This window comes from Echinops telfairi, unplaced genomic scaffold (assembly GCF_000313985.2).
Source record: "Echinops telfairi isolate 266 unplaced genomic scaffold, ASM31398v2 ScPeMD7_655;HRSCAF=1070, whole genome shotgun sequence".
Lineage (NCBI taxonomy): Eukaryota > Metazoa > Chordata > Mammalia > Afrosoricida > Tenrecidae > Echinops > Echinops telfairi.
Window position 1 is genome coordinate 12255352 of NW_022104553.1, and position 12101 is coordinate 12267452.

Here is a 12101-nt window from a genome sequence, read left to right on the forward strand (position 1 = left end):
AGCTGCTCCCTCCGCATGTTCTCGCTGCATCTTCCGAGTGGGGGGAGTTATGGTAACCGAAGGGGGGCTGTGGAGGTCGGGAGGTTTCGGGGGTCGTTCTCGTGGAGGCAAGGGTCTCGATCGCGCGGGGGCGGCTGGTGGGGAGGGTCTTGGACCTCCCCCGTGGAAGGGGCAACCCATATGCCCGCCTGTGTATGTGTGTGTGTGTGTGTGTATCCATGGTTGTGTTCCCTATGTGTCGGTGCCATGTGCACACTCAAGAGCCCGAGTTCCTCGTGCACACATGTGCAGACAACCGAGTGTAAATGTGCCCTGCCATGTCCTGTCTGCCAGGTTGCTGTCTAGGGGCTGCTGAGCTGACCACTGGCTCGGGGCAGTCCGAGGCCGTGCTTGGACCATGTCACCCCTGACCCTGAGCAGGCATATCTTTGACCAGGGCTCACCTCCTGCATATGGGGATGTGTGGCTGCATGAGCAAGATTTTCCGTGTCCCTGCTGGCAGGTGTGTGTCTTTGCATGCATGTACCACCATTGGCCCGAGGATCGGTGTCAATCCCAGCATGGGTGTCCAGGGCGTGTCTGGATGTGGGTGGTGTGTGAGTGGTGGTTGTGGGGGGCAAGAGTGTGTGTTCTTGGAATGCTACCTTGCATGCAGTACCCTTGGGCGAGGCGCTGGTGAACCTCTGCTTGGTCCGGGGGTAGGAGCAGAAAAGCCAAGAAGGGCAGGCGTGTGGTTCAGAGGAAAAGTGGGACAGAAAGAGAGGAGAAGACTTGAGGGAGAGGAGAGAGCGAGCCAGGGAGACAGACTGGGGCTGGATTTAGAGGAGAGCAGAGGGCCTAACAAAGTCTACAGTAGGGAACTGGGTAAAGATTATGGTAGAAGAAGGGGCCTGGGGGAGGCCTTTTCTTTCTGCAAGAAGAAAGGAGGGAAGATTGAAGAGGGCAGTGGATTCATGTAGGTCCTGTAGGGTCAAGCTTGGTTGGCTATGGAAGGCCGCTCAGACTCGGGCTGCTTCACAGTGGACCCTACCATGGCAGAGATTGTCATTTAAAGTTCCTGCCCCCAGCACAGAGCTTTGCCCCCTATTCCAACTCTCTGTGCAATCCTGTACCTTAGCCCTCTCTCTCAGCCTGCCCCCGCTGCCCCTTGCTCCCTTGAGGAGAGGCTAGTGGGTGTGGAGAAAAAGAAAGGTCCAGAAGGAAGGTTAGGGATTTGTGGGGTTTGGGAGGCAGAGAGAGATTCTTTGGGTGATGATCAGATTAGAGGTTGGAGAGGCGGGAGTCGAAGCCCTTGCTATGTGTGTGTGTGAGTGCAATTGTGTGTGTACACAGGGTGTGTACATGTGTGGGTGTATGCATAATGCCTGTGTTACGGGGCTGTGTAGGTGGCTGTTCTGTGTGTGCATGCGTGTACACATTGTGGGGGCGTGGGCTGTGGAGACCCAGGATCACAGTGCATGGGTATCAGGTTTGCTGTGTCTGTTCATGGGCATGCTATGTATTTTTTGTGCATGTCTCTGCAGGCAGCGCTAATAACAGGATGTCTTGTGTTTCTGTCACTCTGCCCCCCCCCCCCAGTTCCTCAGTGTTTCTGCTATTTTCCTTGCGGCAGTGAGAGTCTTTGTAAGCATGTGTGTGTGGCCCCCGTGTACCTGTGACTTATGTGTGAGTTCATGGTTCTCAGTTCCTGAGCCAGGCAGACCCTTGGCACACTCGTGCTCCTTGTGTTAATACCTTAGTTCCAAAGCAAATCGTAATGGCTGTGAAGTTAGACTTGGTCAGGGGCGCTTGCCTGTGAAAATGATGGCTGAGCTAGGTTCCCTGCAATGAGATGGAGGCAGCCATACCTGAGAAGTACAGATAACTGTGAGTCGGAAAGAGATGACCCTTAGAAGCAGCAGTCAGTGTCACAGAAGGGTAATTAACATGTTGTCCTTGTTCTTGTCTCGGGTGGCAGTCACTCTCCGGTGGCACCTGTGTTGGGAGGTAGATAGGATTGTCCCTAGTCAGGGTGGATGTGCTGGAATTCCTGGTATGACTGGAGGATACTTGTGCTTTCGGGGTCTGGGGTGCTCTGGTGTCAGTCGGGCTGACAGTGTGTTCCCGTATGCACTGCAGGGGTTAAACTGACATCCTCCTGATGTTGGGGCTATAGGAGGGGGCTTTAGAAAGCTCATGGAAAATGTCCATTATCTTTTCATTCCATATCTCCACAAACTTTCTGAAGTCTTGTGCCCCCTCCCCTTAAGCTTCCCCCCCCCCCATGTGTGTGTCAAGGTTAATGTCCATTTCCATCCTGTGCTGCCTGGAGACTTGGGTTACAAGTCCACACTGGCAGCTCTCATGTGGGTGTCTGGGTCCAAGTATGTGCCCCTTGTTGCAGTGTGCACACATGTCCAAGCCTGCATCCTGCAGGGTGTGCGGCTCTGCCCGTGTTGCACTCACAGTTGTCTGCATGTCTCCTAAGCACGTGTCAATTAAACCGTGGCCATGGAGGGGCTGTCCAGCTCATGGTGACCCCAGGTGTGTTGGAGTAGAGCGTTCTCAAAGGCTGATTTTTTTTGGCCTTCCGATCACCAGGCCTTTCTTCTGAGGCACCAACGGTTGGGGTAGCAGCCAAACACATTAGCCATGTGTACCGTCCGGGGATCCATAAGTACCAAGCTCCTCATTATTTTGAGCTCCCTCCTGCTCGTTGGTATTGTCTGTCCCTTACCCGTGCGCCCCCCACAGCTCAGTGTCTGTGTCTCTGCTCCACATGCGTGTTCCTGGGGAACGGATGAGGGTTCCTGTGTTGTGGAAATGCACACTTTTGTGGGCAAATCTCCTGACCCTTGGGCTTTGTAGGTTACAAGAGGCTAATTCGAGGGCAATTTGTAATTCTGGTAGCCGACTGTGAAAATGAAACTGTGGCCCTCCCTTGTACCAGCACTTAGAGGGTTAACAGGCAGCTCTTCCGGTCCACCACCGTTCAACCCCACCCCCCCACCTCCAAGCCAGTAGCTTCTTGTTGCCGTGGAGATGGTGGCCCCGCCCCTGATGCAGCACCTGCCCCCCAATTGGCTGCAGTGGTGACTGTGGGGCTGAAGGGGGAGCCCAGACCTGGGCAGCCATTCTGGAGCTGGCACCGGAGCTGGGCAGCCCCCCCACATTCAGTCTCCTGGAGCCCCTCAGCCTCTCTAAATCCGCCTCTGCTATCACCGCTCCAGACTCAGCCAGGCTGAGCTTCATCCGCATTCACCTTCCAGCCTCCTCACCCCCCACCATCACTTGGGGGTCCCCAGAGCCCCCGTTGCCAGGCCCCCCACTCCTTGGCATTCTTTCCCCCTTTCCTCTTCCCGTTGGCGTGCCTGCCACTGCGTTGCACGTGGAACTGACCCCTTCCTCTCTGCCCTTCCCTTGGGTTTCCTGAAGGCCGCCTCTCCCAAGCCCCTTTTAGGACTCCCCCTCCATTCTCGGGAGGGCTCATGAAACAGCCTTGGCACTCTGGAGTGAAAGGGGTTCCCGGAAGGGGGAGCAGGTCGAAGATGTATCCCGCTGGGAATAGAGGATCGCCTCTCTGTGGGCAATGACTTTTGACCCATCATTCCCCCCAGTTACCCCCTTCTTGGCAGGGGGGCAGGGGTGTCAGGGAGCTAGCCTCCCTGCATCGGTGGTCATTTATTACCAGGGTTTTACTAACCCTCCCAGCCATGTCCCCCTGCTGACTGCCCAGCCCAGTCATGGGCCTAAGGCCTCCCACCCCCTCCCCTTCGGGGGGCTCCAGCTCGGGTTCCTTGCCCCCTCCTACCCGGCGCCACCAGCCTCTCCACCGCCGCTGCTCTTCCTGCTGTTTTCCGGGGGGTAGGTGAGGCCAGAGCTTTGGGGCAGAGGGAGGTGGGGAGGATGTGCTGGGCCAAGGGTGAGCCCCTCCCCCCCTCCACGCCAGCTTCCCCTCTGACCCTTTCCTCCCCTCCAGAGTACCACTTGGGTCGCTCGAGGAGGAAGAGCGTCCCAGGGGGGAAGCAGTACAGCATGGAGGCCGCCCCCGCTGCACCCTTCCGTCCCTCGGTGAGTGAGTGCAGGCGCCTGCCAGATGTGGCTCAGCTGGTTCCCCTCCTCTCCAGCCCCCTTGGACTCTGAGGAGGGCAGGAGGAGAGAGAGAGAGAGAGAGAGAAAAGAATGTGTGCCTTCCCAACCCTTCAGTTTTCCCCTTCTGGGTTCTGCCCCCCTGCTTCTCCGACCAGCCACCCACCCCCCTTCTCCAGGCTGGTGCGTGTGTTTGTGTGTGCGCTCGCACCCGTGGGAGCGAAGGAAGACACACTGGTAGCTGGGCTCACAAACCCTTGCCTTGCCTCTGGCGGCCTCCCTTATTTCCCGGACTCACCTCCGACCAGGGACTCTCCACCAACGGAGGGGCGAGTAGGTAGAACTGACCTGGCCCCGACCCACCCCATCCCCATCTCCCTCCCAGCAAGGCTTCCTGAGCCGGCGGCTAAAAAGCTCCATCAAACGGACGAAGTCGCAACCCAAACTTGACCGGACCAGCAGCTTCCGCCAGATCCTGCCTCGCTTCCGAAGTGCTGACCATGACCGGTAACTGGGGCTGGAGCATGTGAGGTCACGGGGTGGGGGGCTCGGAAGTGAGATGGGGAGATGAAAGGACTCGGGTGGGTGCAGAGATGTTACGGGGCAGAGGACAGAACGGAGCCGAGCTGGCCAGATCTGTAACCAGCCGGACAGGGGTGCAGGGGATGGGGGATGGGGTGGGGTGGGATGTGGGTTGGATGGAGAGGGAAGCAAGAAGGGATTGAAGGTGAAGCCAAGGAGGGATTCTCTGAGCTGATGGAGGATGGGCCCCAGCCCAGGATTAGAGGAGCAGGGTGAGGAAGCCCCCTAGGAGGAAGGAGGACTGTGTGAGGAATCTGGAAGAGTGGGGGGCTGGTGCTGGAGGGAGTAATTTGATCCAGGTGGAAGGTTGCTGGAAAGGGCTGGGGGTCCAGGGGAGCAGGTTGGGCTTTGGCTGGGTACTAAAGGATGGAGGCTCAGGCTAGAGAAGGGACTGTATAAAAGGCAACAGAGGTGGGGTGGAGGAGGGCAGGGGCCTCAGGTGGACAGAATGCGGGAGCAGGAGGGTGTGGGGTCAACCGGGATTGAGACTTGGGAAGTAGCCAGTGGGTTCCGTTCCTGCAGCTGGGACTGAAGGAGACCTGACAATTGCCAGTGTTAGCTGCTTCTTGGGGGTCCCTCAGGGTTTCCCTCTACCAAATCACTCCCCAGGGAGAACCCCATCTTCCCTTTCCCCTATGTCTGGCCGCCCCCAGGATTGGGCAGGTAGGGAGGTTGGGGTAAGGTGAGTCACACCTTCTTTTGGCCCCCCCCCCATGTCGCCAGAGCTGTATTTGGGGCCTGTGCGGAGGGGGGTGGTGGGTAAGGGCATGGTATTCCTGGCCGCGGGGGTGGGGGGGGGGCCGGGGGAGCGTCGCGCTGACGGCAGCCGAGCGATGACGGGGCTGCTATAAATAGCTTCAGGGAGGCTCCCACACCCAGCTCCCCTCCCGCTTTCTACTGCTCTCTACTCTTAGGCCCCTACCATCCCCCGATTCCTTCCGCAGGCTACCAGCCACTGTGCCCCTGGGTCTGGGGCTCGCTCCCCTGCAGTGGCTTTTCATGTCTCATCCCCCTTTCTCGCTCACGCTCTAGCAGCCCTCTGGTCTTCTCCCGTCTTCTCCCAGCCTCCTCCTCCCTGCGTGCGAGTAGCTGTCTTCCACGTTGCTGCTGCTGCTTGTCCGTCCGTCGCCTTGCTCCGCAGCCCCTTCCTCAGTCTGTCTTCCTTCTTCTTCCCCTGCCCACAGCTTGCCCGTTTCTTCGGGGCTCACCCTCCCTGCCTTCACCGAAGTGGGTGTCCTCCTATTGCATCCACTCATCCACTTACCCCTCTCATCATTCACTGTCGCTCGGTGGGACTAGCTGCATGCCAGACCCAGGCTGGACCAACTTCCGATCTCTGCTGCACTTCTGGTTTTTACTGCCATTTCTTTTCTCTTATGGAGCCTGGAGCTGCAGCGGGTTCCACGGGTTCCACGTGGGACTGCAGTGACCACAAGGTCAGCAGAGCGAGCCGGAGGGAGAAAGCCAGGCTGGCTCCTCCGCTAAGGCTGACAGTCTCAGACACGTCCAGGGCAGTGCTCCGCTGCCCTGCAGAGTCCCTGGCAGTCAGAGCCTAGTGGATGGCAGTGGGTTCGGCGTTCCGTTTCCCCTTTCTGTTGATAGTCTCCATGGAGTCCCCCAGGCTCACTTCTTTCTGTCCACTTGCTGCCACCGACCCTCTAGGCACCCCCAGTCCTTAGCACTGCACTGAGGAGGGCTCTTTAACAAGGGGCTGCGATCCTCCCTGCCCCAGGGAGAAGTGGCATTGCTGTCAATATCTGTATGAGAAGGGGCCTCAGGAAACCCTTTCTCCACACCTCTATCCCAGAGAGTGCTGATGCAGGGCCCCTGTGTGTGTAAACGATGAGAGGGGGTTGGGGGTGGGGGGTGGGGGGCGGTGGAGCCTGACCATTGTTCTGGAACCTTCTCCCTGCCAGGGCCCGGCTGATGCAGAGCTTTAAGGAGTCACACTCCCATGAGTCCTTGCTGAGTCCTAGCAGTGCAGCGGAAGCCTTGGAGCTCAACTTGGATGAAGATTCCATTATTAAGCCTGTGCACAGCTCCATCCTGGGCCAGGAGTTCTGTTTTGAGGTACTGGGCCCTGTAGACTGGGGAGGGCCAAAAGGCGGGGGTAGGTGGAGGCAGAGAAGCCTGGAGCAAGTGCCACAGGTCGGGATGTCAAGGAAGCAGAGACTCCAGGGGCTAGGAGGAAGGAGAAACTGGATCCGGGAGGAGGTGATGGTGGTGGAGCCTCTAGTTCTTAGGAGTCAACTCCCCTCTGGAGCCTCGTCCCTCAACTCAGCCCCGTGTCCTCTTCCAGGTAACCACATCCTCAGGAACAAAATGCTTTGCCTGTCGGTCTGCAGCCGAAAGGGACAAGTGGATCGAGAACTTGCAGCGGGCAGTCAAGCCCAACAAGGTACTGAGGTGTGAAGGGGCCAAGGCGGTGTGACCTGGGGAAACAGGGAGCCACCCACCAGGGAGGCCAGGGCCCTAGAGAGGAGGGTGAGCCCCAGGAGTGGGGCAGAGGTGGGGAAGACTCGGAGGGGCAGGGGATGCCCCCTGTTTTTCTCTGAGCCCTTACTTCTTCTTACTTTGTCTTCCCATTGCTATCTTTTGGTCCGGTTTTGGTACCATAGAGATCATACTTAAGCTGAGAGGATTCTGGAAGTCCCCTGGTCTAGCTTCCCTCTGGGCAAGAAGGCCTCCCTAACACCCCAACAGGTGGCCAGCCAGCTTCTGGGTGAGAGCTCTTAGTGGATACAGGCACTGTCAGCGAACTAGGTCCCTGGGCCTCGGCTGCCCCTTGTGACACTGGTGGGAGTGGGTTGGACGTGATGATCTCGCTAAGGCCCCTTTTGGCTCAGAGATTCCACATGTCTGTGTCCTTCTCAGGACTCTTTAGTTCCCAAGAGAAATGCGCCCAACCTGGCCAGCGAGGCTCTCTGAAGTTTCCTGTAAGCTCTGTGTCCCAGGCACCTTCCTCTGGGGGCACTTTCATTTCTCAGCGTCCTCCTTCAAGAACTAGTGCCAGATGCCATCCAACCCAAATAGTGCGCCCCCACCTGCTCTTTTTAACTCACTGCAGCAGCCCCTGACCCTCACCGTGAGCCTGTGGCCAATTGTTTCCCCTGGGCCTTTTCATGCCGACTGCCAGGCCTTACCCAGTACGTGAAATTTTGTTTCTTCTTCATTTTCACAATTTCTGATCGGTTTCTCATTCTACCTCTTAAGCTCCTTTCCACTACGGATTCTGTGGTGTATTACGTGAGCTCCTCTTCTCACTGTGTATGTCTTCTGTTCCACGTTCTTACGGCTCACTGTCCCTCTGCTTTTGGGCTCTCTCTCCCTCTCTCTGTCTTTCCTATCCACCCTGGCCACCTCCCCGCCCCCTGCCAGGACAACAGCCGCCGGGTAGACAACGTGCTCAAGCTGTGGATCATAGAGGCCCGGGAGCTGCCTCCCAAGAAGCGGTACTACTGTGAGCTGTGCCTCGATGACATGCTGTATGCGCGCACCACCTCCAAGCCCCGCGCAGCCTCAGGGGACACGGTCTTCTGGGGTGAGCACTTTGAGTTCAACAACCTGCCAGCCGTCCGGGCCCTCCGGCTGCATCTGTACCGTGACTCGGACAAGAAGCGCAAGAAGGACAAGGCGGGCTACGTTGGCCTGGTGACTGTGCCTGTGGCCACGCTGGCTGGGCGCCACTTCACAGAGCAATGGTACCCTGTAACCCTGCCAACTGGCAGTGGGGGGTCCGGGGGCGTGGGGGCAGGAGGGGGAGGCGGCTCTGGGGGAGGCTCAGGGGGCAAGGGCAAAGGAGGGTGCCCAGCGGTGAGACTTAAAGCACGTTACCAAACAATGAGCATCCTGCCCATGGAGCTATATAAAGAGTTTGCGGAATATGTCACCAACCATTATCGGATGCTGTGTGCTGTGCTGGAGCCCGCCCTGAATGTCAAGGGCAAGGAGGAGGTTGCCAGCGCCCTGGTTCACATCCTGCAGAGCACAGGCAAGGCCAAGGTGAGTGCAGGGTCCTCGGGAGGAGCGCACCCTTGCTGGAGGGGCAGCGGGGACAGGGCACTGTCTTCCTGAGCTTGGGCTGTGCAGAGGCCAACCCTGGAATGCCCCTGGGCCGCAGGATTTCCTTTCAGACATGGCCATGTCTGAAGTGGACCGGTTCATGGAGCGGGAGCACCTCATCTTCCGAGAGAACACGCTCGCCACTAAAGCCATAGAAGAGTACATGCGCCTGATTGGTCAGAAATACCTCAAGGATGCTATTGGTACGACCTCACGTTCAGCTCCTCCTCCTCTGAAAACCCACCCAGGCCCCGGGACTCGAGTCCACAGTGCCCACACACCAGGCAGCCCCCCTGCCCCTGCCCTTGAAAACCACGCGCCCCCTCTGTTGTGCCGCCCCCCCCCCCCAGGGGAGTTCATCCGTGCTCTGTATGAGTCTGAGGAGAACTGTGAGGTGGACCCCATCAAGTGCACGGCGTCCAGTCTGGCAGAGCACCAGGCCAACCTGCGAATGTGCTGTGAGTTGGCCCTGTGCAAGGTGGTCAACTCCCATTGGTGAGACTGGGAACGCTGGGCTAGGGGGCGGGGGCGGGGGCGGGTCGTGTGTTCATCTGTTCATCCATCTGTCCATTCCGAGGAAGACTGGGTTTGGGATGAAGGGCTGTGCTGGGTGTCATGAGCAGGAAAGGCTGGAGGGCGTCGAGCCCTCGTCTCCATGGCACAGGTAGCGGCAGGGCAGCTGTAGTCAAGCGTTCAGCGCCGGGTTGGGGTTCTTGGGTGCAGCAGCAGGTCAGAGGAGGCAGCGCTTGGATCAGTTTAGGCCAGGAAGACTTTGGACGCGGTCTCCCCTGGGCTGGGCTTTGAAGACAGGTTCTGAAGCATGGACATGGTAGGCCAGGAAGGCATTTCAGAAGGTGCATGTGGGCAGTTGGGATGGCCCAGGGGCTCTGGGGAACAGCGGTGAGGACAGGTTGAATGGAGTACGTGGCCGGAGAGATGTGTAGACAGGTGGAGTAGAGTTAGAATCTGCAGGGTTGAAGGGTCGGAGCTTTATCAGTTGGTCATGGGATCCGCTGAAGGCACCAGTCCAGGAGCCATTATGGAGGAGGAGATTAGTCCATAAGCAACAGGCTCAGAGAGGGACTAGAGGAATAAGCATGAAGTCCAGGCCAACTCGGGGCTGTTGTTAATGGGTGCAGGTGGAGCTCAGATCCTGAGTCAGGACAGTGGTGGGGACAGACACACGGCATGTACAGAGGGCTGCTGTGAAGATCCTGTGGGGCAGAGAGCAGGCGCACGCGTTTCAGCTGCTTGGAAAGGAGGGGGTTTGCCTGTGGGAAGGAGATGACTCAAGAGGCCATGGGGTTGGTAGTTGGGAGATGGGTAGCCTCATTGACGGGACCAGGGGAGTCGGGGAGGAGGAGGAGGAGCCAGCTGGAGGTGTGGGGGCGGTGGTGAGCTCCATTTTACACAAGTCAAGTTTAAGGTGTCAGTGGGACGGGAAGGCGGGGGAGTGAGCTGTGAGCCGCTCTCGGGACTGGGGATCATGCCTGGGTTACCTTCCATCCCCATTTTCCTGGAATCCAGAAGAGTTGGGGGGTCCGAGCTCCCCGTACCTCAAGTGACCCTCCATCTCTCTCCCATCTCTGTCTCTCCCTGGCGTCTGTCTTTCTTCTCCTCCTCTCCTTGTCTCTCTCGCACACGCCCTCTGTCGCTCCCCCACGTGTCTCTCTCCCTCCCTCTTTCTGCCCCCTCTGTTTCTCTCTCCCTGCTCTGTCTGTCCCCTTGGCCACGGCCCTCCCTCCAGGTCTCTCTCACCTGTTTCCACACCCGCACTTCCTACCACCCCCTCAGCGTGTTCCCTGGAAGCTGAGGGTCTCTGGGGCTCAGTCCCGGTCTCTCTTTTCTCTCTCTCTCTCTCTGTCTCCCATCCCTTTCCCTCAGCGTCTTCCCGAGGGAGCTGAAAGAGGTGTTTGCGTCTTGGCGACTGCGCTGCGCAGAGCGAGGCCGGGAGGACATCGCTGACCGGCTGATCAGCGCCTCGCTCTTCCTGCGCTTCCTCTGCCCAGCCGTCATGTCGCCCAGTCTCTTTGGGCTCATGCAGGAGTACCCAGACGAGCAGACCTCGCGGACCCTCACACTCATCGCCAAGGTCATCCAGAACCTGGCCAACTTTTCCAAGTGAGGGAGGCCTCCGGCCGGGGCTGGGGTGGGGGTAGGGTCCGTCTGCGGGCCTTCAGGGACCTGGAGGTGGGTGTGCGCATTTCCCCCGTGTGTGACGGGTCTCTGCCTTTGTCTTGGAGGTTCACGTCCAAGGAGGACTCCCTGGCGTTCATGAACGAGTTTCTGGAGCTGGAGTGGGGCTCCATGCAGCAGTTCTTGTACGAGATCTCTAACCTGGACACACTGACCAACAGCAGCAGCTTTGAGGGCTACATCGACTTGGGCCGAGAGCTCTCCACGCTGCATGCCCTGCTCTGGGAGGTGCTGCCCCAGCTCAGCAAGGTCAGCCAATGCCCCTCTGCCCCGTCCCCAAATGTCTGCAGAGGCTCCTGGGGCCTCAGGTAACACCCTCCCCCTTCCAGGAAGCCCTCTTGAAGCTGGGCCCCCTGCCCCGGCTCCTCAACGACATCAGCACGGCTCTGAGGAACCCTAACATCCAACGGCAGCCGAGCCGCCAGAGCGAGCGGGCCCGGCCTCAGCCTATGGTGCTGCGGGGTCCATCAGCCGAGATGCAGGGCTACATGATGCGGGACCTCAACAGGTGAGCGCCTGGGAGCTCCTGCCTGCCTGCCTGTCCCAGAGATCCATCTTGGGCCCCCTGCCCACCCACCCCCCGCTTCTCTTTCTTGGGCTAGAAGGAGGTTGTTCAGAGAAGAATGGGAAGGAGGCAGTACAGTCGGTGGCAGGTGGGGAGCCCTGTAGAGTCACGGAGCAAGGCAATCGGAGCCCCAGCAGAGGGGCTGAGGCTTCCAGCTGGAGGGGCCCCCACTATCTGAGGCTCTAGTTCAGCAGGCACGTGTTGGTTCAGTCAGGTGGGCATGGCAGTCAGACACCTCTGGCCCTACTTGGTAAATAAGCACCGCCCTGCCCGCCACCAGAGCCTCCTGAGCCTTCCCTGGGCCAGCACTTAGAGAGGTAGCCCTGGGAGCAGAGCCTGCTCCACAGCAGGGCAGCCCTTGGGCTGGCCCGGTGCCTGAGTCCCCGGCTGCTGCTGCTGCTGCTGCTGCTGTGCCGCTCGACCTGCTGATTCCCCTGCCTGTGTCTCCTTCCCCATCCCACCGCCCTCCCCTCCCTCTATTCATTCACGCCTCGCCTGCCCACCTCTCTCCCGCTCTTGGTCTGTGCTTGCCCTCTTTCCATCTCTCTCCAGCTCCATCGACCTTCACTCCTTCATGGCTCGAGGCCTCAACAGGTGAGGGGCTCTCCTCCTCTCTCCTCTGTCCTCC

General features: G+C 59.0%; 1 protein-coding gene across 3 annotated transcripts in view; it reads left to right on the plus strand.

Moving 5' to 3' along the window:
• The window catches only part of SYNGAP1 (synaptic Ras GTPase activating protein 1), a 23522-nt gene that overhangs the window by 5219 nt on the left and 6202 nt on the right, over window positions 1-12101 (plus strand). For 2 of the 3 annotated variants that reach the window (XM_045292608.1, XM_045292609.1), the window contains exons 3-13: window positions 3959-4050; window positions 4454-4575; window positions 6567-6720; window positions 6950-7048; window positions 8029-8652; window positions 8771-8915; window positions 9063-9207; window positions 10597-10833; window positions 10956-11157; window positions 11238-11416; window positions 12026-12067. In XM_045292608.1, coding sequence (XP_045148543.1) covers window positions 3959-4050; window positions 4454-4575; window positions 6567-6720; window positions 6950-7048; window positions 8029-8652; window positions 8771-8915; window positions 9063-9207; window positions 10597-10833; window positions 10956-11157; window positions 11238-11416; window positions 12026-12067 — 2041 coding nt within the window. The remainder of the gene's footprint in view (window positions 1-3958; window positions 4051-4453; window positions 4576-6566; window positions 6721-6949; window positions 7049-8028; window positions 8653-8770; window positions 8916-9062; window positions 9208-10596; window positions 10834-10955; window positions 11158-11237; window positions 11417-12025; window positions 12068-12101) is intronic. The other variant, XM_004711833.3, reaches the window with a different exon arrangement.